We start from the raw sequence: 26,892 nt of genomic DNA, 5'->3' as shown, positions 1-26,892 counted from the left end.
CCAGCTTGTGATGTCACCTTGCTAACATTTGCGAAATGTCTTGTAAATAAGTTCAGAGGTGCTATTAAGTTCCAAAAACAGCTTTTGAGTTTTGGAAGTGCTTATTTCTCACAAGCTTTTACAAAATATATGAGAATCATGTATATAAACATTTTTGGAGAGACCAGCCACTGCCGTCACAGTGCAGCTCTACTCTGATTGGCTGTCACGCCTGCCACTCAAAAACAAAACTGAACAGACTGAAACGGAATGAGACTTCACTTGACAACTGCTAGTCTCTGGCTTGTTTTTTGTTTTTTTTGGACTCCAGTTTTCTGTAAAATTAAATGGTTAACAGAAGTGATGAAACTGCTATAGCAAGCAGCCAGCCCCCTCTGCCCGTTCCAGAAAACAGGGATGTGTGATCAATCTAATCCATAGATAAGGAGGTGGAGATGAGTTTCATTAAGATATTATCGGTACCAATATTAATATCGATGCTGATACTCTCAGTTGATACTGAAGAGCGCCACATGGCCATAGGTGATGGTCCCTCATGATGGAAATAGTACTGCTCCTTTGAGCCTCTACATAACCTAATGTTTGACGCCAAGTCATTCCAGCTGTACCCAAGGATCCTCCAGAGACCCAATACCAAAGACATCTAGGTGTCACATGAGGTCACTAGTAGAGTCCAGGTCTCACAACCAAACAGTAAGCCTGGAGGCAGCAGAACTCAGAACTTGATGTCAAGGGCAGAGAAAAAGAAATACATTAAAGAAAAACATCAACAGATGTAAACAAAGGATTGTTGAACCTACTCAAGTGCCCTTCTAGCTTTTAACAAAAAAAAAAAAAGCATAGATTTCCATTATAAAACAAAACTATACATTATGAAAATTCAGTAAGGTATATCTTTTGTTATACATTCTAAATCTAAGGTGGAACTCTACTAGTGTAAGGTACACCTAATTGTCTTTTTAAAAAAATGGGGGGGGGGGGGGGGGCAGAGCCACTTAGGTGCCTGGTCTTGTAAACCAGGGATGGTAGGTTGAAAAGCTTTTTTTATCCCATGGGAACTCTCCATACCCACCTAAGCGGCTCAAGAATATGGACAGCATGTATACGAGGGCTGTCAATAAAGTAACGGTCCTTTTTATTTTTTTCAAAAACTATATGGATTTCATTCATATGTTTTTACGTCAGACATGCTTGAACCCTCGTGCGCATGCGTGAGTTTTTCCACGCCTGTCGGTGACGTCATTCGCCTGTGAGCACTCCTTGTGGGAGGAGTCGTCCAGCCCCTCGTCGGAATTCCTTTGTCTGAGAAGTTGCTGAGAGACTGGCGCGTTGTTTGATCAAAAATTTTTCTAAACCTGTGAGACACATCAAAGTGGACACGGTTCGAAAAATTAAGCTGGTTTTCAGTGAAAATTTTAACGGCTGATGAGAGATTTTGAGGTGATTCTGTCGCTTTAAGGACTTCCCACGGTGCGAGACGTCGCTCAGCGCTCTCAGCCGCCGTCGACAGCCTGTTTCAAGCTGAAAACCTCCACATTTCAGGCTCTATTGATCCAGGATGTCGTGAGAGAACAGAGAAGTTTCAGAAGAAGTCGGTTTCAGCATTTTATCCGGATATTCCACTGTTAAAGGAGATTTTTTTTAATGAAAGACGTGCAGACGGGTCCGCGCGTCGGCTCCGCCACAGGAAAAACACCTCTGTTGAAAGCCTTAAGGACAAGTTGGAACATGTCCTGCTGTTAAACAATTTCTCATATACTCACTCCACTGAAAGCCATCAAAAGCCGCCTGGATTTTACAAATGGTTATCAACACAGAGGTGTTTTTCCTGTGCCGCCGCACCGCGTCGGCTGCGTCCCGACGCGCGGACCCGTCCGCACGTCTTTCATTAAAAAAATCTCCTTTAACAGTGGAATATCCGGATAAAATGCTGAAACCGACTTCTTCTGAAACTTCTCTGTTCTCTCACGACGTCCTGGATCAATAGAGCCTGAAATGTGGAGGTTTTCAGCTTGAACAGGCTGACGACGGCGGCTGAGAGCGTTGAGCGACGTCTCGCACCGTGGGAAGTCCTTAAAGCGACAGTATCACCTCAAAATCTCTCATCAGCCGTTAATTTTCACTGAAAACCAGCTTAATTTTTCGAACCGTGTCCACTTCGATGTGTCTCACAGGTTTAGAAAAAATTTTGATCAAACAACGCGCCAGTCTCTCAGCAACTTCTCAGACAAAGGAATTCCGACGAGGGGCTGGACGACTCCTCCCACAAGGAGTGCTCACAAGCGAATGACGTCACCGACAGGCGTGGAAAAACTCACGCATGCGCACGAGGGTTCAAGCATGTCTGACGTAAAAACATATGAATGAAATCCATATAGTTTTTGAAAAAAATAAAAAGGACCGTTGCTTTATTGACAGACCTCGTATAAGTGACATTTACACAATCAGGACAGTAAACAACATACATGAAATATAGTTACTACATAATATTATAGAAGAGGTTATGATGTAATATGTTTTAGGTTTCTATCTAAAGTTCATCCTGCTAGCTATAGGTTATGGATTGCTACTATAGGAAGACAAATTCATTAGTCTACATGCTTTCTAATGGAAACCCCAAACTTAGACACTATCTATTGATATCTATTAAAGAACCCTTTAAAATGAAGAAGCATTAAAAATCTACACCATGTAAAATAAAAGTGCAAATCCCGAAAGTAGCCTAACTATAGCCAGATGAGATGCCGTTAATTTAGCTGTTAACTAGCCTAGCGCACCTTGCTAGGCAACAAAGCAGAACAAAGCCGGTAACTGGCGTATAAAACACAATAGCTAAAATGGTCATAACAACAAATACATATAACAGCAAATGCAAACAAAGTGTGTATTAATGTTAGCTTCCCAAACAGAACCGACTATGTTGTTAGCTATGACAAACAGTGCTGCTAGTTTGATAAGCTAATGTTAGCCGCTAGGTTTGGCTAAGTGTACCCCACTCCTCCCTGTTCCTTCATGTTATTTATGTTTACTTTATGTTATTTTCATTTCTTGTAATAATTCAGACTACAGAAAATGTAGGGGACAAGCTGTATGGAAAATATTGGCATTACGTGTCCGTTGTGCATCTCCCACTCTGTGGATTTTGCACAAATTCACCTTTGAGGAACATGTCGCTTGTACTTTTCCAATGTGATGGTTTGAGGTGTTTTATATGGAAAGTCAAAGTCGGAGAGCAGAAACGTCTAGTGAGACATCCGGACACCTGTGCACTCACACCAACCAGTCTGAGCGGCCTGAGCACTCTGGAGTGGGCGGATAATAAAATGAGATTCGTGCTGCGTATTAGGCTTTAAAGTTACATCATGTCTGCAGGAATTCTTTACGTTAATCGCTGAATGGCGTGTGTTTTGTCAGCTCCAGATTTTTATGGTACATCCACAAAGAATCAGCTCGTGCACGACAGCACGGGAGCCAAACCAGGACTTTTACAGTTTTATTTTACCAATTGGAACTAATGTATTTCTTACTGCCTGGAAGACTGATATAAATATGTGCTTATATATGAGCATTAGGAGAAAAAGGCCACGAAATCTTGACCAAACGTGAGGTGCCAGCTGGCGTAAACTTATACATGAATATTTTTTGTCTTCCTCTTCGCCTCTTTTCTCCTCACTAAATCTTCAAGGGAGCAGCTCCCAGTTGGAAAGTTCTGCCAGTGTTACATAAACTCCAGCTCGATCCGCTGAAGGGTCACAAAGAAAAAATTTTACGTTATTTTTATAAATAAAGGGGGGAAACAAAGAGAAAATGAGAAAAACAACAAGACAAAAGCTGAGCGTGCTGTGGGAAAATAATGTACAAAGATAGAGGATCTGGAACGGGTAAAAACCTGTATCATCAGGAATGCCTGAAAAAAAAAAAAAACCTCTTCATCAGATCCTGTTGAAAAAGGAAGAACAAAAGAGCAGCAGGAAATTGGAAGCAGAGTGAGCGCAGCTTAGCAGTGACCATCCAGAACGCCTGCAAGACAGCGAGAGGAGGGGAAAAAGTTCAAACGACACAGTAAACGTCTCGATCTTATTTAAGGCAGAAACCACCGTGTGAAAACAGAAAGGTCACAGTCGATTAAGAAGAGCAACCCAGCTTTGGAGAGATCTCAGAACCTTTGCCTACACTGGAAAAAAAAAGTCCAGCAACAGTCCAGAATTTGATTGTACAAGGTAATTTGACTCAACCCGTGCTTTTATTTTTTTGCGTATGAAGAAGTGCGTTTTCCTAGTTTTGTTGCTCATTTCATTTGTAATTATCCGCTAACAGCCATCTTAGCGGGTACCCACTCATAACTTCTCCAATTCTATTGGCCGTGCTGTGCATGTTAAACGGCTGAGCAAAGAACGCGTTACCAGATTTATACGAAGTGCTCAACAGTTTGTCTGGATGCAGGGGTGGTGAGGTGGGGGGGTGATGATTCATATTCCAAATGGTTTGCAGATGGCTTCACAGGTTTCATAGAGAAATCATCGCAAATTACTGCTCAAAGCTCTACCCAGCTATGTTTAGTCAGGTGTTTTTACACACAAAACCCAAAGAAACATCTCCACTAAAGTCACACGTTCACCAGGCAGAAAGGTGGGGATTTTAGTTAGAGGAAGAGGGCCCCCCACCCCCAACTCATGTAGGCATCTCTTTAGGGTTGCACTGACAAAAAACCCACTACAGCCTGACCGATATGGATTTTTTGGGGGGGTCGATACCAATACCGATATCAGCAAGGTGGCCAAGTGGTTAATGCGCTTGGTTTCAGTTCAGAAGGTTCCGGGTTTAAATCCCACCCCTGCCACATTTCTCCATGTAATGTGGAGTTGCGTCAGAAAGGGCATCCGGCGTAAAACTTGTGCCAGTTCAACATGCAGATCCACCTTGGATTTGCTGTGGCGACCCCGAGTGCAAACAAGGGAGCAGCCAAAGGGACTTACCAATACCGATATCAGGCAGTAAAAGAATAAAACTAAATGCCAATACCGACATATCAGTCAATATATATACACAAAAAAATGGCAGATTCCTAAGATTCTGTTATCAAACCCCTATGACAAAGAAATGTAAGAGAAGCTTGATGTCTTACTATTTAAAATTAACTTTATTATACATAAATATAAACATAACCAACCCACGGCACACTACCTTCGCTAGGACTGGCAGTCACTGTTGTATCACTAAGCATTTGCATAGAATAGACTTCATGTCTATTTTGTCCCTGCATACCTGGTGCCATAGAGATCACTTGTCTTTTGTGGCTGTAAAATGCACCCTCTCTTTGAAAATGAATGGCAGCTGGTCGCTATGCCTCTGTCTCTTGAAGCTAATGTGACCAAGGGGTAATGGGGTCCCATCCATACTTGACAACATTGTAAACAATGCCGTGTGCTACACAAACTATGTAATGACACCATTTCCAACAGCCACCCTGTTTTTCTGCAGTTTATTTAGTAAAAAAAACATTTTCATATCAGTAAAAATAATGCAGATAACAGTATGTCTACAAAAGCCAACCATGACATCAGCTGATGTCTAATATCCATTAAATCGACCACCACTGCTCTGACAGTGCCAACTGTCTTCCTGGCACCTCCACCATAAACTCAGGAAACCTTGTGGAACTCTGAGTGACTGAATCGTCACTCATCCCTCTGCTCCTCTGACACGAGTGCATACTTTCCATCTGACTCAGGGCACTGACAAAATGATGGTGAGCATACATCCTTTGTGAATCAGAGCTGCCTCATCTTTTATACAGATCGATTCTCAGAATATGTGCTGATGCCGCATGGTGCTGCTTCCATCATATCACAAAAATGCCTTGGGTCCTGGGTGGCAAGCACCCAGGCAGACAACCAGTCAATTACCTACCTTCCACAGCCATTGAAATGTATGTATAACCTTGGCCGTTTTCCACATGCTGGGGCCTTCAACACTGAGGCACCTGGGTAGTAGCTGATGCCCACAGAAATGTAGCAAATGGTTATAATGTTGGATGTGTCATTCCCTCACAATACAAGTCTACCTAAATAACCATTCGTTTGACATAAAGTCATTCCAATGGTACTCAAGGATAGTCCAAAAAGAACTAGTATTAAAAGCATTCAGTGGTCACCTTTGATCATTTGTTACAGTCAAAGTATTTCGACCACAGTGTAACACAAGAAGCACCAAGATCTTAAGGACTTGGAGCTTCACTTTCCTTCAAAGATACGGTGCATCCAGAAAGTATTCACAGCTCTTCACTTATTCCACATTTTGTGTTATAGCCTTATTCCAAAATGTCTGAAACTTTTTCCAATAAATTCTACACACAATACCCCATAATAACAATGTGAAAAAGTGTTTTTTGTTTTTTTAGATTTTTACAAATTTATTAAAAATAAAAACTAAGAAATCACATGTACATAAGAATTTGCCATGAAGCTCAAAATTGAGCTCAGGTGCATCCCGTTTCCACTGATCATCCTTGAGATGTTTCTCCAGCTAAACTGGAGTCCACCTGAGGTAAATTCAGTTGATTGGACATGATTTGGAAAGGCACACACCTGTCTACATATAAGGTCCCACAGTTGACAGTGCATGTCAGAGCACAAACTAAGCATGAAGTCAAAGAAATTGTCTTTAGACCTCAGAGACAGGATTGTTTCAAGGCACAAATCTGGGGAAGGGTACAGAAACATTTCTGCTGCTTTGAAGGTCCCAATGAGCACAGTGGCCTCCATCATCTGTAGATGGAAGAAGTTTGGATTAAGCAGGGCTCTTCCTAGAGCTGGCAGGCCACCTGGAGTTTGTTCAATGGCACCTGAAGGACTCTCAGACCATGACAAAAAAAATTATCTGGTCTGATAAGACAAAGCTTGAATTCTTTGGTGTGAATGCCTAGCACCATCCCTACAGTGAAGCATGGTGGTGGCAGCATCATGCTGTGGGGATGTTTTTCAGCAGCAGGAACTGGGAGACTAGTCAGAATTGAGGGAAAGATGATTGCAGCAATGTACAGAGATATCCTGGATGAAAACCTGCTCCAGAGCACTCTTGACCTCAGACTGGGGCAACGGTTCATCTTTCAGCAGGACAATGACCCTAAGCACATAGCCAAGATATCAAAGGAGTGGCTTCAGGACAACTCTGTGAATGTCCTTGAGTGGCCCAGCCAGAGCCCAGACCTGAATCTGATTGAACATCTCTGGAGAGATCTGAAAATGGCTGTGCACCAACGCTCCCCATCCAACCTGATGGAACTTGAGAGGTGCTGCAAAAAGGAATGGACAAAACTGCCCCAAACATAGGTGCACCAAGCTTGTGGCATCATATTCAAGAAGTCGTGAGGCTGTAATTGTTGCCAAAGGTACAAAGTATTGAGCAAAGAGTGTCAAAACTTAAGTACATGTGATTTCTTAGTTTTTATTTTGTTTTTAATAAATTTGCAAAAATCAAAACAAAAAAAAAAACTTTTTCATGTTGTCATTATGGGGTGTTGTGAGTAGAATTTTGAGGGGAAAAATTAATTTACTCCATTTTGGAATCAGGCTGTAACATAAAAAAGTGAAAAAGTGAAATGCTATGACTACTTTCCCGATCCACCGTCCAGCAGCCTGATGACTTCATGTGCTCTTCTCAGGAATCCAATGACCCAGAGGCATTAATGTCACTGCCAAGATAAATGAATGGCTATACTCGTTTGATACATTCAGCCCCTACAGTTACACTTTTGATGGCTGACTCAAGGAAATCATTGTAAGCCCAGATCTAATTCTTGATGCAGGACCAAACTCAGACACTCCCAACTCCTTATTTGGCTTCTTGAGTGTGACAATCCCACAAAGATCACATCAGCATCTGCAAAGTTAAAATTGGTAAATCATTCCTTGCCAACAAAGGCACTTGAGCCTTGAGACTGCACAACCTACCCAACACGCAGTCCAAGCAAAACGTAAAAAGCATCGGAAATAAGGACTAATTAATATAAGAAGTGGAAAATGGTGGAAAACCAAGAGACACTACGCGTACTAATGGCTGGAGTGAGGATAGAAGGGATCCAGCAAGCACAGGTCAATGCCAGGCTGTACTGTCACAGCGTGCCTTTCACCATTTGTTTCCCATAAAGGACACATGGAAGCATTTAGCTGTCTTAAGGCAAATCGGCGCACGCTGTCTCAGCCCCGTAACATTTGCTACTTGTTTTCCAGGTCTGTCCTAATGTAGTTTTCAATATACATAAGAAACCATCATAAATAATATAAATAAACTAAACAGAATATTAAATAAAAGGAGGATCTGTGTGGATGCAGTCACTGTATGTGAAATCTAAGGGAGAGATGAGTGTGGGGATCCAAAACAAAAACAGAACAAACTGCTTGTGGTGCAAGTGCCTCAATTCATTTACGCTGCTTTTGTTCTCGTCTGCAGCGTTGCAAAGTGAATCAAGCTCACAGACGCATTATTTGTGATTGACAATGTGCAGACAAGTACTTCCTGGAGCTCACAGGCAACCGTGTGCGAGTTGAAGGGTGGTAGTAATACCGTCACTTGGAACAGGGAAAAAGGGCACGACTTGCATGGTACAATGCACGTATTTGTTCTGTTAAATTCCTGTGACCATATGGCAGAGTGATAGTTTTTCACAAGCAATCCCAGCTGTCCGGTGCCCCCCCTCCCCCCCAGGTACACGACTCCAATTCTGCCAGGTCTCTTACGTCAAGCTTTGACACTCAAACTATTTCTTCCCCACTTTGCATCAAATATGCACATTGCATGCTGACAGTGTGCACAAATATATTGACAGCTTACCAGTTAGATTGGCATCAACTAAACCGTGACATACGTTGCCTGCTTTTTTTTTTTTTTTTTTTTTTTTTGCCATATTCAGAATCCAAAAGCTAACATTTTATTCATAATATCTGGCTTTCCACTCCCAAAAAAATATTTCTGTAATACCTGGAGCCACTAGTGTCCCATGCTGCCTACACACAGGAATATAATGCACATGGCACCCTCTGCTGGTGGTTTTGCGAATTAAAGTGAATCACTTCTTTGAGCTGCTCAAAGTAATCTCCGTCACACTGCCCTCTACATATTTCTGTCACAAAATGTCCTAACTCTCCACAACCTCCACTGAACTGAACCTCCACTTTTACCGTCCTCTTCTCCTCCTACCTTGCAGTTGCCTCCTCAGCATCCTTCTCCTGCCTGCTCTACCTCTCAGCATCTCTCCTTTGCACACATTCAAAGACCATCTCAATCTCACTTCTTTCACTGCCTTCATACCTGCGTCATCAGATACTGGTGTCGCAGACCGAATGGTCCCCCTGCCTTCATTGCGCATGCATTCTTTCAGAACTCAGCAGCTGCTCTGAGATGGAGTCTCTTCACCCAAAGTGATCAAATGGATTAATGGGATTATTAACAATCAGATGACAAGGTAAAACCTCTTAAATCATTCCAAAGCCAGTTTTAAGCATAAACAAGGTGATAATCCGTGATGCTTTGAAATGACAGATGCGCAGTGAACGCAACAGTGAGCAGCTCCTATAGCTGTCGCGCTTTGATCGCTTCCTCCATCTTGTATTATGAAATGATGCTGAACTGATGTGGAAATGATTGTTGTACAAAAATGTCAGATATCCGTCGCTGAGATAGATGATGGTTAGAGTGCAGTTTGAAGCAGACACGAGGTGATAATCCGCAAACCGCAGCTGATGGCAGGACGGACGGATTTTTAGGGGGGGACCGTTCGGTCTGCAACACCAGCATTCTGAATCTTGTCCATCCTCATAACTCCCAATGAAAATCAAGTGTGTCACATCTAGCTCTGCCTGCTTTTTGTTAGCAAGCCAGACCACAGCTTGTCTATCGTTGTGGAAACTCTGCTTTTCACTCCACCAGATACCCTTCTATCCCAAGTCACTCTTCTCCATTCCTCCTGCACTCTTGTTTACAGTGAACAGTTGACTAGACATATTTAAATTCATCCACTTTAACCTCTACTCCTTGCAACATTACCATTCTGCCACAATGGCTCTCACATTACATGCACATGTAGTCTATGTTGCTTCAAATGACTTTCATTCCCCTTCTCTCCAGAGCATACTTCCCCTTCTTCAGGCTCACCGCAACCTGCTCTGTACTCACTACATAACACAAATGTCATCTGCAAACGTCATAATCCATACTCGTGTCAACCGGTCCATTAACATTGCAAACAAGAAAAAGCTCAGAGCCTATCTTTCCATGTAATTCCAACACCTTGAAGTTGCATCTCCTGCATAGGACATAGTTGACCTCCGTGCAGCTTTTTTCCCCCCCATTCTTGTCACCCTGTACTACGCTTCATTAAAATCTTTATACCTCCGTCACACTAGAGGCCGAATGCCATCCTAAGGAAAATTTGACCCACATTCCGGAAGTGTTGAGGTCCATTCGCGGACATTGGACAGCATTCTGAGAGCAGTCTAAATAGTCAGACAAATTCCTGTGACTGCCCCAAAAATATCGAACGTCAGCCAGAGTACAGTCTGACTGTAGTCTAACTATTCACACAAAATGAAAACAGCGTTCTGATTGTGTTTGTGGGGCAGGTTGAAATGGTCCTCCAGGGGTTGAATGTCCCGACTGTGCCTGAACACACCACAAGTGCACCTTGAGTGCCACTGGAATGCATTTCCTCGACCCGCCATCAGACCTCACTCATACGGCAATGTAAGTGTATTCATCATAGTCTTAATGCTTTCTGACAGCTGCCTGGGTAATCGTAATGTGTTCCACCGACATTTGTATTGCGTTTGGAGTCTGAATGCGCACGGCGTGTGCACAAATCATTTGGGGCGGGTCAAAGTGCAGTCTGAGTAGTCGTATGGCTGTCTTCCGCAATCCTTATTCCCTTCCAGATGTGGCAGGAATCTTGTTTTTTTTTTTGTTTGTTTGCTTACATTTGGCCTGGGTCGGCTTGAATCTTGCTAAGTGTGATGGGACCCTTAATCGCTACAACCATTTCAATCAATCAATTTTTTTATATAGCGCCAAATCACAACAAACAGTTGCCCCAAGGCGCTTTATATTGTAAGGCAAGGCCATACAATAATTATGTAAAACCCCAACGGTCAAAACGACCCCCTATGAGCAAGCACTTGGCTACAGTGGGAAGGAAAAACTCCCTTTTAACAGGAAGAAACCTCCAGCAGAACCAGGCTCAGGGAGGGGCAGTCTTCTGCTGGGACTGGTTGGGGCTGAGGAAGAGAACCAGGAAAAAGACATGCTGTGGAGGGGAGCAGAGATCGATCACTAATGATTAAATGCAGAGTGGTGCATACAGAGCAAAAAGAGAAAGAAACAGTGCATCATGGGAACCCCCCAGCAGTCTACGTCTATAGCAGCATAACTAAGGGATGGTTCAGGGTCACCTGATCCAGCCCTAACTATAAGCTTTAGCAAAAAGGAAAGTTTTAAGCCTAATCTTAAAAGTAGAGAGGGTGTCTGTCTCCCTGATCTGAATTGGGAGCTGGTTCCACAGGAGAGGAGCCTGAAAGCTGAAGGCTCTGCCTCCCATTCTACTCTTACAAACCCTAGGAACTACAAGTAAGCCTGCAGTCTTAGATCGAAGCGCTCTATTGGGGTGATATGGTAATACGAGGTCCCTAAGATAAGATGGGACCTGATTATTCAAAACCTTATAAGTAAGAAGAAGAATTTTAAATTCTATTCTAGAATTAACAGGAAGCCAATGAAGAGAGGCCAATATGGGTGAGATATGCTCTCTCCTTCTAGTCCCCGTCAGCACTCTAGCTGCAGCATTTTGAATTAACTGAAGGCTTTTTAGGGAACTTTTAGGACAACCTGATAATAATGAATTACAATAGTCCAGCCTAGAGGAAATAAATGCATGAATTAGTTTTTCAGCATCACTCTGAGACAAGACCTTTCTGATTTTAGAGATATTGCGTAAATGCAAAAAAGCAGTCCTACATATTTGTTTAATATGCGCTTTGAATGACATATCCTGATCAAAAATGACTCCAAGATTTCTCACAGTATTACTAGAGGTCAGGGTAATGCCATCCAGAGTAAGGATCTGGTTAGACACCATGTTTCTAAGATTTGTGGGGCCAAGTACAATAACTTCAGTTTTATCTGAGTTTAAAAGCAGGAAATTAGAGGTCATCCATGTCTTTATGTCTGTAAGACAATCCTGCAGTTTAGCTAATTGGTGTGTGTCCTCTGGCTTCATGGATAGATAAAGCTGGGTATCATCTGCGTAACAATGAAAATTTAAGCAATACCGTCTAATAAATAGTACCCTCCCTTCTACACTTCACTATCTCAACACTGTACCAACCAATCACCCGTTTCCCTCAACATGTCCACTGGCGTCCACTGCAATCACCACCCTGTCTTGATTGGGTACACTCCGTATCAACTCATCTAACTCACTCAAGAAATGACTCGCACTACACATCATCTGCCATCACCTCTTCAATTTCCAACTTTACACATCTGTTAATATACTCTTCCTTGAGAATGACACCATTTCTCCTCCAACAAGACCATGGAAGAAGTTTGGAGTCACCTCCGAAGCTCCTGTCCTTACTCTCCTTTTCCCATTATCTCTTGTACACGTCCACCTTTCTCCACATTCATATCAGTCAACTTCCTCCCTTTACCGATCATAATACCCACAGTCAAAGTTTTCATGCAGTTTTCATGCTTGCGCCATTTCACAATAAAACAAAAATAAGAAAAATGCAGCCATTGTTCTTCCTGGCACCCAGACCAAATGTTTGCTTCTGAAATGGGACCAGGTACAATTTGTGAATGGCCATCTGTGTTCTGTTATTGATGAGGTGCACAGCCAGTCTAAATGAGGCACTGTGTTGGGTTACGTTTGCTATTCACAGGTGTGACAAGCAGAGATTTTAAATCAGTCTCTGCACCTACACAGATTGCTCCCACAAAACCTAAGCAAACATAAGAGAGGCATTAGGTCTCTTACTGAGAGCATTTGCTGAGTGGCTGCAGTGGAAGAATAACACTCTGACAATACACAGTGAAGCAGAAGTGACCAGGAGGTTCAGAGAACAGAGTACGTGTTTGTGAGCTGTGTGACCAGAGAGTTCCACCCGCCCCACCCCAACTCAAACTCACAAGCACACAGGAATCCAATCATATCAAATCAGTCATTTATTTTACAGTTACATAAATTAACCTGCCATAGAATTGGCAGCAATGTCATGTGACTTCATTAAAAAAAAATGTTTGACTGCAAGATGACAACATACACTTCTACTAAAAAAAAAAAAAAAAAAATCTCAATTCAGGTCAAAAAAAAAAAAAAAAAAAAAAAATCAATTCAAGCTCAATCAGTGACTTTCCACAAGATGTGAAAGATAAGTGGTCCAGGGATTCTTCCCCTCAATGCATCATCATCAACTGCATCCCCTTAACCCCATCATTTAGGCACATACCTTTTCCCCTCAAACCAGTCGGTGTCATTGTTTTTGTTGTTTTTTTAAAGCCATAAAATATAAAAGGTAATTCTACTTGGAACATTGGGTATATTTGAGTAGTTTACAGTGTTCCTTTTGTTCCCATGGATGAATGACAGCAGTCTCACTCCAAGGACCTTCTCAAGATAAATGTTTGGAAAACACTAGCAAAAATGGGGGAGGATTGTTTTTTAGGGGTTTTGTGTGTGTGTGTGTGTGTGTGTGTGTGTGTGTGTGTGTGTGTGTGTGTGTGTGTGTGTGTGTGTGTGTGTGTGTGTGTGTGTGTGTGTGTGTGTTCCCACATACATACTTATGATCATCTCAAGTTGAGGAAATCTTCCATTTAAATTTTAAGTCCTTTTCACCTCTGCTTACTGCCACATCCAAACCAAGTCTTTCATCACACAAACAAAATGCTGATTTCGAACTCAAAACAGCGACAAAAACTCTCAGGTTGATGAACATTCACTCTGTAAGTGAAGATGTACTTTACATGGGGGGCAAAAAAAAAATAATAATAATAATAATAATCTGCCCTAAATGAGACACAAATGTTTGAGAAAAGCATTTTGTTGTTTGTCACTCATCTCCTGCTGGCAGGTTCTCTTCAATCCTCTTGATAAACTTCATGCGAATTTCTGTAACATTGTCCCCTCTCAGGGTATCTTGGGCGAACCTCACATCCACCGCCATCTGAACCTGAAGAGATGACAATCGGTTACACTTCCACACAACAAAAATAACACCGAACTCTTCTCCTTCAGCCCTGATGCTTTCAAATCAATAATGTGAACATCTTACCATCTCCAGGGCTCCTCTGAGGACCCCGACCAGCAGGTTGGAATAGATTAGCGTGCTGTGGTTATCTGGCAGCTCCACAAAGTCGACCAGAGGATTGTTCTCCAGGATCAGGGAGAATTCGTCTCCCGCTGGACTCCAGTTGGTTACGCTCGGAGTGATTCCCAAGTACATCTTAAATGCGACCTACCGGCAACGAGGGTGCGGCGAGGAGCAAAAAGAAGGGAGCACAGAATAGCCGTTACACGCTGACCGGTTTCATTGCTTCCTTACGCATTCAATCACCCGAAAACCAAGTCTCCACCAAATATCAGGAAGACATTTTCAGGTTTTGACACTGTTGCCAGTAACATTCAAAGTCGTTCTAAAACAAATTTAGCAGAATCAAAACAAAAGTAGAGCTTTAGTGCCACATAGCTCATTATTTCCTTACTGTTAAGGTTCTCAATACACACTAAATTAAAGATCATAAAGCACAGGTGGAAAAGGGTCAACAGATCTATGTGATGGGATAATCTGTTATTATTTTACGGCACACGCTGTACTGTGTCCTCGTTCAGTCTCACTGGGACTATTGTTCATAATAATGATATGTTTTGGAAGACTAAGATTCTCTCCAACATCAACTGCTGGTCTTTGCCAAACCAAATGATGACCACAGACTGGATGCAGATGACCGCCCCCCCCCCCCCCCCCCCCCCACCACCACTGCATCAAAGTGGTTCATTCCAAATCTTTAATACAGACTTTTAATTTTTTTTTTCCCCTTCCATTTTCCTTTTCTTTTTGGTTTATCCAAAGGGGAAAATGACCTTTTAATTAGCTTTAGTTTATCCACTCAGTGTGTTCTTATGATTAACATGTGCACATCCAACTCTGACAAAACATGATCTTTGATTCCCCGTTGAAGAGGGCAAACACCCCAGGTTAGGAGCTATGGCCCCAGGTGATCCCTGAGCACTTTCTGCAGATTTGTCGCACTCTCCTCACCCGTTTCCTGTGGCTTTGTTTCTTCTGTAGTTCTGTGACATGTAGGATTTCAAGCCAGCCACAGCTTCCAGGAAAAACTCAACCGCTTGACTGCACCTTGGAGCCAAGGTGATGGTGAGCAGTTGGTGAAACTGGCTGCGGAGGTCAGCCGAAGTGGAGCAATTGAATGAAGCACACGCACAACAGCGGGTGGTTCCTTTTGTACAGAACAATTAGCAGCACATTTCCAAAAACGTCTTAGTTAAAAAAAAAAACTTAGTTAATAGAACCGCCACAGATTAGCTACATTCTGGACTCTCATCTTTCCTCTTTAATCAGGATTTCAAATGAAGAAAAAGAAAAAACCCTCTTTGAATACAGGACAAATCTCTTAATGATTGTAGTGATTTCATAGTTTAGCAAGAGGTCACATGATATCCTGAGGCCAGGCTATCACAGAAATTTCCAACCCAGTGTCCCGTAGTGATATTCCATTTCCAAGCAAGGCCCCTCCCTTCAAGAACAACAGCCAGATCCCTGAGCAAGTGTGAGGTTACATCTGTGTAATAAATCCCAGAGGACATGGGACCAACACCTTGGAAACAGCTGGAGTGCATAACACACATTCAAGCTTTACTTCTATCAAACATCTGACTTTTACACAACAAGACAAAGTGCTCAGCATCATTGGGCCAACAATAAATAAACAAAAAGAGAAATACTGACAAGTGAACTGCAGATTGTTATTTACTAATTGCAGTGTACTTCAAAGCCAGGTGTTAAAATTGTAGAGCGAGCAAAGAGGAATGAGAGTGTTTTTGAAATGTGCAGAGTACAATTCCTCCTACATCTCCATGAATTTTATACTTCTGTTTTTATTTACATCTTCTAGAATTATTCTGACCATTTCTTAAGATAGTGTGTCTGTGTCTTTATAATGTCTTCTGCTCTTGGTCATTTCGGGTGTAATCAGTGGTCGAGCGCTGATTTGATTGCAATCACTCAATTACCTTAGCAATGACATCGGCTGTTTCTCGGAAATCTTGACACCTGCCGATGTTGGAACGTGCCAAAAAATCCTCGATCAAACGTACCCCGATGTTATAACCCCTAAAGAGAGAGAGAGAGAGAAAACACAGAGCGAGAGAGAGATGGACATCAGGATTTTACATGAACATAGCATGCTGAGAGCGTGGAATGAACAGCGTGTAAAGTCCAGCGGTACAGGTTCTGTTTTCGAGCAGCCATCAGTGCAAGAAGAGCACCGCACGGAGCTCATCTTCATCATGAGAGTTTGGGTGCATTTATTTTCCTGGCTGGAGGCAAAATCTTTTAGTGAGAGCAAGTGAAAAAGTGAGGAGATGGACTGTCTTCACTTAAACAAAACTGTGAATCGGACAAACAAAACATTTTTCGATTGTTTCACAGCTGTAAAACACAAACATGGACACACACAACAGCAAATGTTTCTTCTTTCTGTCTCTCTGTGACTGGCTGCAAAAGTTCAGTGTGTGTGAAATAGAGCCAACCAATACGGAATTTTTGAGGGGACGATACCGATGTTAGGGAGTAAAAAAAAAAAAAAATAATAATATATGAATAAAATGTCTCACTGAAACAATTGATTTAATTTTTTTTGCATTATACAAAATACTAATGATGGCAACTATTGTCGCCATTTTCACTTGTTCCTGCAAGTTCACGGCAAAAAAAAAAGAAAAAACCTCACCCAAAACCATCAGAACTTGCACTGCAACTTTTTAGAAAAATGGCCACAACATCATAAAATATCAATAGAATGCAGCCGCTAATTATAAAAATTAGAAGTGAAAAAAGAAAATAATAATAATATCACATCACATTTGAACATCAAAATTCACTGATTGGATGGGGACTCCATTATTTTTTTTCCTGCCTTATATTGTCTGTCTCTGACCAGCTGAGAAATGCTAGGAAGGGCAGTGCTCATTGCCTTCAAAGGTGAAAGAACACAAACTGGCCCACTTGCAGTACCTTTGCAGCCCTCTGGTGGCCTGTGGTCCACACTTTGAAAATCACTGCTGTAATATATAAACTGATCTAAAGACATACCGTGCATGAATCAATTTGAAAACAATAATGTGATAAATGATGGCATTAAAGACAGAAATAAATATAGAAGCACTGTCATATAAAACTATGGAAGGATCTGTGTTTGGTGTGAAACATTTTTTTATAGTATTTCTAAGTATGGAGGGGAAAAAGCTGATTGAAGTTGATAAATAAACTTACATTTTGTCCAGTTGTTTGTTGACTTCCTCGTCGTTCTCGTAGTCTTTACACAGCTGAGTGACCAGGGCTCCGTAAGTCAGTGTAAAGAGCTCAGAGTTCTATGAGAGAAAAATCAACATTTTACATGTGCAGTTAAACATTAGATGACATAAAGGATGCTACAATATTTCATAAATCATGGCAGCATACTGTTATTAGGATGACCAAAATTAAATGTGCGCCAAGGAGAATTGTTTTACCACAAACAAACTGAATAAGAAATCACCTTAATCAATACTGAAACTTTCTGGTAATGAAACATCCAGCTGCTTTCAACTAAACTTTTATCAAAACGTTTACTCTGTTCTTGTTAGCCATCAAGAATGTTTTGCCACTCAGCCAAGTAGCTTCTTCAAAATTTTGTATAATAGGTTGGACAGTTGTTCATAATACCACATCTCTTTTCCAGATGCTTTGAAGGAGGAACCTGGTTTATGAATATTCAACATTTTACTCCGGAACCTTAGCTGAACTCTTTTGGATTTTTCTCCTCCTTAATTAATGCACTAATTCTCCAGTTATGCTCTTAAATACAGCTAAATGACCCCAGTTAACCCCAAGTTACACCAATTATTAATTAAGTTATTCCAGAAATGACTGATATTTTCTGGAATCATCCATTACTGTTTAAAAAGTCTTCAACTTTGTGTCAGAAAACTCGTGACCCACTGACTGTTCGGTCCTCGAGAGCCACATTCCTGACACTCTTAGTTGTCTCCCTGCTCCAACACACCTGAATCCAATGAAAGGCTCATTAAAGGTCTGCTAACGAGTCTTTCATTGGAGTCAGGTGTGTTGGAGCAGGGAGACAACTAAGAGTGTCAGGAATGTGGCTCTCGAGGACCGAACCTGGCCACCCCTGTACTAACCCTTTGACAATGGCATTGCATGCCATTTCATGCATAGTAACAACAGCTGTAGGCCAAAGATCAATATTGTGTACTTCTGTGGTTGAAACTACTTGAAATTACTTGTGAAGGACAGATTAGGCTTCCTCATTATTAATTCAGTTATCTTATATTGCCTATCAAAGTGTTTTTATAATGTCATGATCCTCTGCCATCCACCGCGAACATGTGCATCAGAGCTTGATGCTGTTCCAGCTAATCTCTAAAACCAGCAGATGATGTATGCACACAGCTGACGGCTGTGGAGACAAAATGTCTTGTGCCTTTTTGTGACACTAATTGGATAAACTTAATTGCCAGGGCACACATATGGAAAATTTTAGATTCCAGAGGAGCTACTGCCACCTGGCATTATCAAGCACCTTACTATATTTGTAATATTTTCCAACAACAAATGACCTATTCATAATAAAAACAACTGGTTCATCAGTGTAGACTACACATTTTGAAATGTAGACAACATAGCTGGCTTGGACGCATAGCCTACAGAGCTGTCAACTCGATCCTGTATCCCAAACCTTTAAAAACCATAATGTAGTTATTAGCTCATCAATACTCACAATTTATACTGCTGGTGATATTTATCATGTGCCAAACAAATTGACCAGAGCTGTCTTCTAAGACTTATACCTGCTGATACCAACTTCCTAAACAAACTAAAAAAAATACTTTTGCAAGCTAAGAGATCGTCAACAGTAGGTATAGCAGACACTTGACTGATAATGTTTTAGTGACGTTGCAAAAGTTGTAGAAAGTGAATTTGTCCTTTGTGAGGTGTGGACAGCTCCTGGTGCTGAAAGGAAATGGCTCTAAACTACCAGGTAAACACCAAAATATTAAAAGAAATTAAATACCTTATGATCATAATACGATATTATATTGAAATGAGAGGGGTTTTTTTTAATATATTTATAAGCATCTGTCCTCTTTAAAAGTATTAAAACTAGCTGCACTACCTGTTCCGATCGTGCTAATTTGCGGCAATTCTACAGCTTATTAAAAGTGAACAACGCTTAAAATGCTGTTAGTTTATCTGAAACATATTTAACTCCATTACCTGCAAAAATAAACTTAGTTGTACATATAACGCTGTCATCATAGTGATAAAACCCACTAGCACCGAACGTTAGCAAATTAGCATGTTTGACAGATCAAGCTAAACTTCCTGACATTCCACAAAACATAACAGCGAACCAAAGCGCTTCTTACGTCTATGTCCTTTCCTAAACACAATTCGCCAAGTGTGATAACATGACTATAAAGATATTTTAGCAACCAAATCCTCGTGTGGATTTAACTTGCTAGCTTGCTAACTTTAGCGCTATGTTATACACCACACGCTGGTAAATTAAGCCTTATATTAACTCTGTGGAAAAGGCCTACCATTTTCTTGCTGTCTGTCGTTCTGTTGGCTTGTCTGGACATTGTGGACAATTCAACCCAAAACGCGTGACAACTCGGTATTAATCCTTTATTTGTTGATTTATTTCGGACTAAGCAGTTGTTCCGTAAAAGTCCAGTTGCTGTCTCTTCTTCTTCCGCTTCCTCAGCTGGGTTTATTGGTAGTTTTCAATTCGACTACTGCATTACCGCCACCAGTGGAACGATTGGGGAAAACTACCTTTTTATCGCCAAATGGACAAACTGCTTCATACTCTTTCAGGAAAAAAAAACGTCTGATAACATTAAATAAAATACTTGCTTCGGGAAATGAGTGTTTTTAAAACCTCATAACAACAAATAAAACAACTACTTCAAGTTTCAGTGTTTTGAGCACCCCCCGAAAAACTAAATCTAACTCCAGAAAAAATAATCTGCTTCAAATGAACTGATTTCTTCATGAAATCACATTCTCTTTAAAAATAAAGCTCAAAATATTAAATAAAACAACTATTCAGGAAATTATTTAGTGTTTAAAGTATTCATAACGACAAATGAAGCCACTGCTTCAATATTCAGTGTTTTGAGGCACCCACAAGAAAAAATTCTAATCAAATATATCCTAAATAAAGAAAACCTGCTTCAAAATCTCCATATCGCCAAAAAACCTGATTGCTTCATGAAATCACAGTCTTAAAAAAAAGCTCAAAATATTAAATAAAACAATACATTATTTAGTGTTTAAAACAATTCATAACAACAAATGACACAACTACTTCAATATTCAGTGTTTTAAGGCTCCCAGAAGAAAAAAAAATCTCAAATATCTCCTAACAAAAAAGATAACCTGCTTCAAAATATATCCATATCATCAAAAGAACTGATTGCGTCTTGAAATCACACTCTTTAAAAAAAAAAAAGCTCAAAATATTAAATAAAACAAATGATTCAGGAAATTATTTAGTGTTTAAAGTATTCATAATGATAAATGAAGCCACTGCTTCAATATTCAGTGTTTTGAGGCACCCACAAGAAAAAATTTCGAATCAAAAGAAACCAGCTTCAAAATCTCCATATCGCCAAAAAACCTGATTGCTTCATGAAACAATACATTGTTTAGTGTTTAAAACAATTCATAACAAATGACACAACTCTTTCAATATTCAGTGTTTTGAGGCTCCCACAAAAAATCTCAAATCATATATCTCCTAACAAAAAAGATATCCTGCTTCAAAATATCTATATCGCCCAAAAAAACTGATTGTTTCATGAAATCACACTGTCTTTAAAAAAAGCTCAAATATTAAATAAAACAATACATTATTTAGTGTTGAAAACAATTCATAACAACAAATGACACAACTACTTCAATATTCAGTGTTTTGAGGCTCCCACAAGAAAAACAAAATCTCAAATCATATATCTCCTAACAAAATAAAGATAACCTGTTGTGAAAGTGTAGGAACACGGACCCACAACAGGGGGCGCAAATGAATGGACAATGAAGGAAGTCAAATAACAACACTTTACTGTTGTGAAAAAACACAACCAACACGGCGAATGTGAAATTTAACAGTCAGTCAATTACAAGGGTGACGTGTGGGCAGGCTCAAAGATAAGAGACGTCCGTCCAAAGCAGAACCGGAACCACACGATTTCCTCCGCCACCGAACCCCGGGAATACTGGAGCCGCCAAGTCCCGAACACCCAGGTGGCCACTGCCTCCGCTTGTCGGATCTGGTACTGCTGGCGAGGAACAAAAACAGTTAGATGTGGGTGCGTGTGCACCCAGCAACACGTATGGTGGGAATGCCACCTCCACCTCTCGTCGAAAAAAGAAACAGAATATCTGCTGTCCAAAACACACAAGCAATAGATATTCCTGTCAGAGAATCAACACAGTCAGCTGAGATCGTTACCTCCTTGGTAGAGCGATATCTCGGCAGAGAAGTGGAGATGACGTCTTGCAGATATACCGCTGCGGATCAGATGATTGGTAACAGCTGTCGTAGGTGACAGCTGTCACCCCGGCTGCTCCTGTGAGATGGCAGCGCCCTCTGGTGCCTGGAGCCCGCACTCCAGGCAGGGTGCCCTCTGGTGGTGGTGGGCCAGCAGTACCTCCTCTTCAGCGGCCCACACAACATAACCTGCTTCAAAATATTCATATCAGCAAAAGAACTGATTGCTTCTTGAAATCACACTGTCTTGAAAAAGCTCAAAATACTAAATAAAACAATTACTTCAGAAAATGATTTAGTGTTTAAAAAAAACTCACAATAAATGAAACAACGACTTTAAGATTCAGTGTTTTGAGGATCTCAACAGCAAATTAAAAAAACAAAGTCAAATCAAATATTTAAAAAAAATAAATCATACGTCTTCAAAAAATTATAAGCTGTTTCAAAATAATCAATTTACTCAGTAAACCAACTGCAACAAATGCGCCCTTGTTACGACACAAAGATCACAGTAAATTAAAAATGTTTCACTTGATAAATGCTAAATTTCCTTTCAAAGCAACTCTTAGTTTTGACCACAAGGTGGCAGTAGGTTACACGTAAGATTGAGCATTGAGCGAGTGAATCCGACCGACTTATGCTGTTTTAAAGATAGAAAAAAACAAAAACAAAATGTAATTAGAAATGTGTGTAACTAATGATCGCAGCATTTTCACGCTTTAATAACACCTACCCCGTGATTTGCATAACAGGATGTGCGTGTCTGTGGAGAGAGAGAGAGAGAGACAGAGAGAGAGAGAGAGAGAGAGAGAGAGAGAGAGAGAGAGAGAGAGAGAGAGAGTCGGCGTTACTACATTCATTATTTCTGTCAGTCACACTTTTTTTAATACACTTCACGGCTTGATTGGAACGTTTACGCGTGGAACGACGTCCGTGGGAAAAAAAAAACACACCTTATATCTCGGTGAAACAAAGTGTGTGTGTGTGTGTGTGTGTGTGTGTGTGTGTGTGTGTGTGTGTGTGTGTGTGTGTGTGTGTGTGTGTGTGTGTGTGTGTGTGTGTGTGTGTGTGTGATTAAAGGAGGAAGAGGAGCGCAGCGCCTCCGCATCGTGCGCTCGGCGAGTCCCGCGACCACAAAAGCCTGCGCGCACCAGGAGCGGGGGCACGCGCAAAGATGACGGGCAAATCTGTGAAAGACGTGGACAGGTATCAGGCTGTCCTCAACTCCTTACTGGCTCTGGAGGAGAACAAATACTGCGCTGACTGCGAAGCCAAAGGTAGGTGATCCGATCCCGACGATCGATCGATCGGTGCCGCCAATCGACCCGCCTCACGGGCTTGAAAATGACCGTTAACGTTTTTTTTTTTTTTTGCGCTGCCACAGCCCAGCGTGCGACTGCAGCATGTCAAAACCCAGCAGACGCCTTCTTTGGTAAAACATATGGTATTTATATGTATGTATGTATATATTATGTTAATTCATACCTTTGCAAACCCTCGCGAGGCTCCACGAGCCCCAGTTTGGAAACCACAGTGTACATTGGCATTAACTTTGACTTAACTTGAACAACCTGTTCCTCCAGGTTATGCACAGGGGTGGAGAAAGAAAAAAGGCTGTGTTGAAATGGCACAACCATATTCTTAGAGAGTAAGAAGACCTTTTGTCACCCTGGAATTAAGCATATTATTATTATTGCAACTGTAGTATATGTGCATCAAAAGACTCCTGGGCAGATATATGTGTTCATTTATGACAATAAGATTAAATCATTTTTAAAAATTAGCTTTTGTGATAGGGGAATTCAATGCAACGTTCTGTTCCTAGAGTACCCTGGCCATCAACGCCGCTAACATATTTGCCAAGTTTGCTTAGAATAGGCGACTTTGAAAAATCACGAGTCACAAATCGCATTTGTCTTGTTTGCCTACCACACCTAGTCTTTACAAATGAACAAACCCTGTGAAAACAAGCTCATTTCAAGCTCAAAACCTCACATACATTATGTTGAGAGAGACAGAGAGAGAAGGAAGAAGCGTCTGCTTCGGATACAGTAACACAAAATCCTTTCTGTAGGGTTGTGTGAAGGCATGATGCTTCATTTGAGTTGATTTCTAATAACCGCACCTGCTCCTAATTTCCATTTTCCATCCAGCATCTTCGAACCACCTTGCAGGGTGGCAGACACATCTAGGTGAAATAACACAGGCAAAGAAATGTTGATTTTTGTAACTTGATCTAGTTCATTAAGTTTCACCATATTTGAATCAGTTTTCAGTACTTATTACCCAAGACCATCAAATATGGCCATTGAGTATTGCAAAGGCTTTTCGTCCGTCCGTCCATCTGTCTGTATGTCTGTGCTCAGCATAAGTCCAGTCCTATTACTACCAAAGTCTTCAAATTTACAGGGAACAATCTTGGGACACAGACCTTGGACAAGTTCAAAGATGGCTAACTTTGAACTATTTTAAGAGGTATTTTAAGTGGTTAAAAAGTCACATTCTGTTTCAATCTGTTCAGGGTTTTTTTTTTTTTTTGAGTGGCGGGGGTGACAGCCAATCAGCGTAGAGCTGCTCCGTGACGTCAGTGGCTGGTCTGTCTAAAATGTTTCTAATATATTATGTAAAAGCTAGTGAGAAATAAACACTTCTAAAACTGAAAACGCTGTTTTTGAAACGTAATAACACCTCTGAAGTGATTTAGAAGACATTTTGCCAACATTAGCATGATGACGTCACAAGCTGGTTTAGCTAGCTGCAAAACTCTGTTTTATTTGTGTATTAATTTGTGTATTAACTTTGTTGTCATTTATTATGTAAAAGCTAGTGAGAAATAAACACTTCTAAAACTGAAAACGCTGTTTTTGAAACCTAATAACACCTCTGAAGTGATTTAGAAGACATTTTGCCAACATTAGCATGATGACATCACAAGCTGGTTTAGCTAGCTGCAAAACTCTGTTTCATTTGTGTATTAATTTGTGTATCAACCTCGTTGTCATTTATTATGTAAAAGCTAGTGAGAAATTAACACTTCTAAAACTGAAAACGCTGTTTTTGGAACCTAATAATACCTCTGGTGCAAAATGCCAGACGTTAGTGTGCACGCTAACTCAAAGCTAACTTCCTATGGAGTTAAATATGTTTCATTAAATGCACAGAGGGTGATCTACAAACATTCCTTGATCTGCACAACTTCTGCTCTTGTCAAAGTCAAAAGCTCATGTACACACACACGGAAGTCACAAGGCCTCCTGCAGACACCGTTAAAACGTAAATTTTTTTTTGATTGACTGATTAATAGCGGGGCTTTATTGAACATGTACAAATTGTACGTAAGAAAATAGGATCTTAATAATTAATTAAACAATTGCAAATTATAAAGAACACAAGGCTCATATGGCCGAGGGTATTTTGTGCATATGAAGACTGAAAGTATTTTGATTTTTTTTTTTTTTTTTTTTTGCAAAGGACAACTCATGAAGAAGGACAAAGAATTTCAGTTCTCTTTTATCTGACATTGTTATCAGTAAAGCAGATGTGGCCAAGAGATTGTCAGTGCTGAATTCAAATAAGTCACCAGGACGGGATGGGTTTTCATCCTAGAGTTTTAAAAGAACTAGCACAAGAACTTTCAGCACCACTATTTCTAATCTTTGAAAAGTCACTTCAAGAGGGACTGGAAGGATGCTCAAGTTAAGAAGGGAGAGAAAGCAAATCCCAGTAACTATAGGAAGATCTTGTACTGGAAACTTGCTCACAACTCTTGAAGATTGGACTGAGATGTTAGTTAAAGGCGTTCCTCTTGATGCAGTAAACATAGCCTTCAATTTGCCGCACGAGTACTCATCAAGCTAAATACACTTGGAGTTGAGGGACAGGTGCTAGGCTGAATCAGGGTATTATAAACAGGCGTCAAAAAGTCTATGCTAACGCCAATGTTTCTGACTGGGCGTCAGTAACAAGTGGTGTCCTGCTAGGAAGTGTCCTTGGTCCCGTGCTGTTCGTAGCATTCATAAATTATTTACCAGATGCCGTCAAGTGTTTATGCACCATGTATGCAGATGACACCAAGGCGTAACAGTGTAGAAACAGTATTCATGCAGCAAAAGCTTCAAAGTGGTTTAGATAGTCTTGTTGACTGGGCAGACACTTAGCAGCTACGTTTTAATGCTGATAAATGTGAAGTGTTTCACCTTGGCAGACAAAATAGACATCATAAGTATAATGTGTGAAGCACGGCAGTAGTGAAACTGTTGAGTTGAAAGAAACAGAACTTGAGAAGGATCTGGGTGTAAATGTCGACACAAGTTTAAAATTTTCTCAGCATGTTGATATTCAGGTGAATAAGGCCAACAGATTGATAGGTCTCATTAGGAGATCATTTATGTACCTGGATTCTCAGACTATGAAGATGGTTTTTATAGTTATTGTCCGCCCTCACCTGGAGGTTGGAAATGTAGTTCGGTCACCATTTTTGGCAAAAGACAAAAAGCTTAATGAAGGTGTGTTATGTAGAGCAACCAAAGTTATATCAGGGTTTAAATATTTGTACTATGAAGAAGAGCTTAAAAACATGAAAATCCCAAGTATGGCAGGAAGAGCGAGAGATGACATGATAGAGGTCTACAAATATACAGTCAAATACCAGAGGGCACAGCTACAGGTTGGAAAAACAGAATTGCAACACAAATATTCGTCAACAGTTTTGCTCAAAATGGGTGGTGGATAGGTGGAATAAACAGCCAGCACAAGTAGTGGACACTCCAAGTGCCAATGTATTAAGAATAGACTAGATAATGTTATGCAGGAATTTATGTATAGCATAGACAAGCCTCCCACCCTTATTAGATCTGATCAAAGATCAGTAGTTTAGCAGGGAAAGTCATTAGTGGAGGGCCGGCCACAAGACCAATAGAGATTTATTTCAAGTCTCAAACAAGACAAGGACCAGACCCATGAGACTCTGCAATAGGCCATGGTGGCCTGAGAGGAGCCTACTATGCTACGATATGCTATGTGATTTTGTAGTTTTTTTTATTTTTAATA

General features: G+C 40.8%; 2 protein-coding genes across 4 annotated transcripts in view; one reads left to right on the top strand and one right to left on the bottom strand.

Moving 5' to 3' along the window:
• Positions 1-13,540: 13,540 nt before the first annotated feature.
• Positions 13,541-23,125, bottom strand: trappc3 (trafficking protein particle complex 3). 2 transcript variants are annotated; one of them, XM_034160805.1, is made up of 5 exons: positions 23,076-23,125; positions 17,559-17,656; positions 16,298-16,397; positions 14,322-14,504; positions 13,541-14,219 (listed from the first exon to the last, which is right to left on the bottom strand). In XM_034160805.1, coding segments are annotated over exons 2-5 (405 nt in total). In that variant the 5' UTR covers positions 17,561-17,656; positions 23,076-23,125; the 3' UTR covers positions 13,541-14,099. The 2 variants fall into 2 exon arrangements, with proteins under 2 accessions (XP_034016696.1, XP_034016695.1); XM_034160804.1 differs by lacking the exon at positions 23,076-23,125 and adding an exon at positions 19,889-20,043.
• smap2 (small ArfGAP2) overlaps positions 22,996-26,892 on the top strand; it is a 45,693-nt gene continuing 41,796 nt past the window's right edge. For both annotated transcript variants that reach the window (XM_034160802.1, XM_034160801.1), the window contains exon 1: positions 22,996-23,120. In XM_034160802.1, the coding sequence (XP_034016693.1) occupies positions 23,018-23,120 (103 nt within the window). In that variant the 5' untranslated portion in view covers positions 22,996-23,017. The remainder of the gene's footprint in view (positions 23,121-26,892) is intronic.

This window comes from Thalassophryne amazonica, chromosome 20 (assembly GCF_902500255.1).
Source record: "Thalassophryne amazonica chromosome 20, fThaAma1.1, whole genome shotgun sequence".
Lineage (NCBI taxonomy): Eukaryota > Metazoa > Chordata > Actinopteri > Batrachoidiformes > Batrachoididae > Thalassophryne > Thalassophryne amazonica.
Note: the sequence above shows the minus strand (reverse complement) of the source record. Positions and strands in the feature narration are given on the sequence as shown.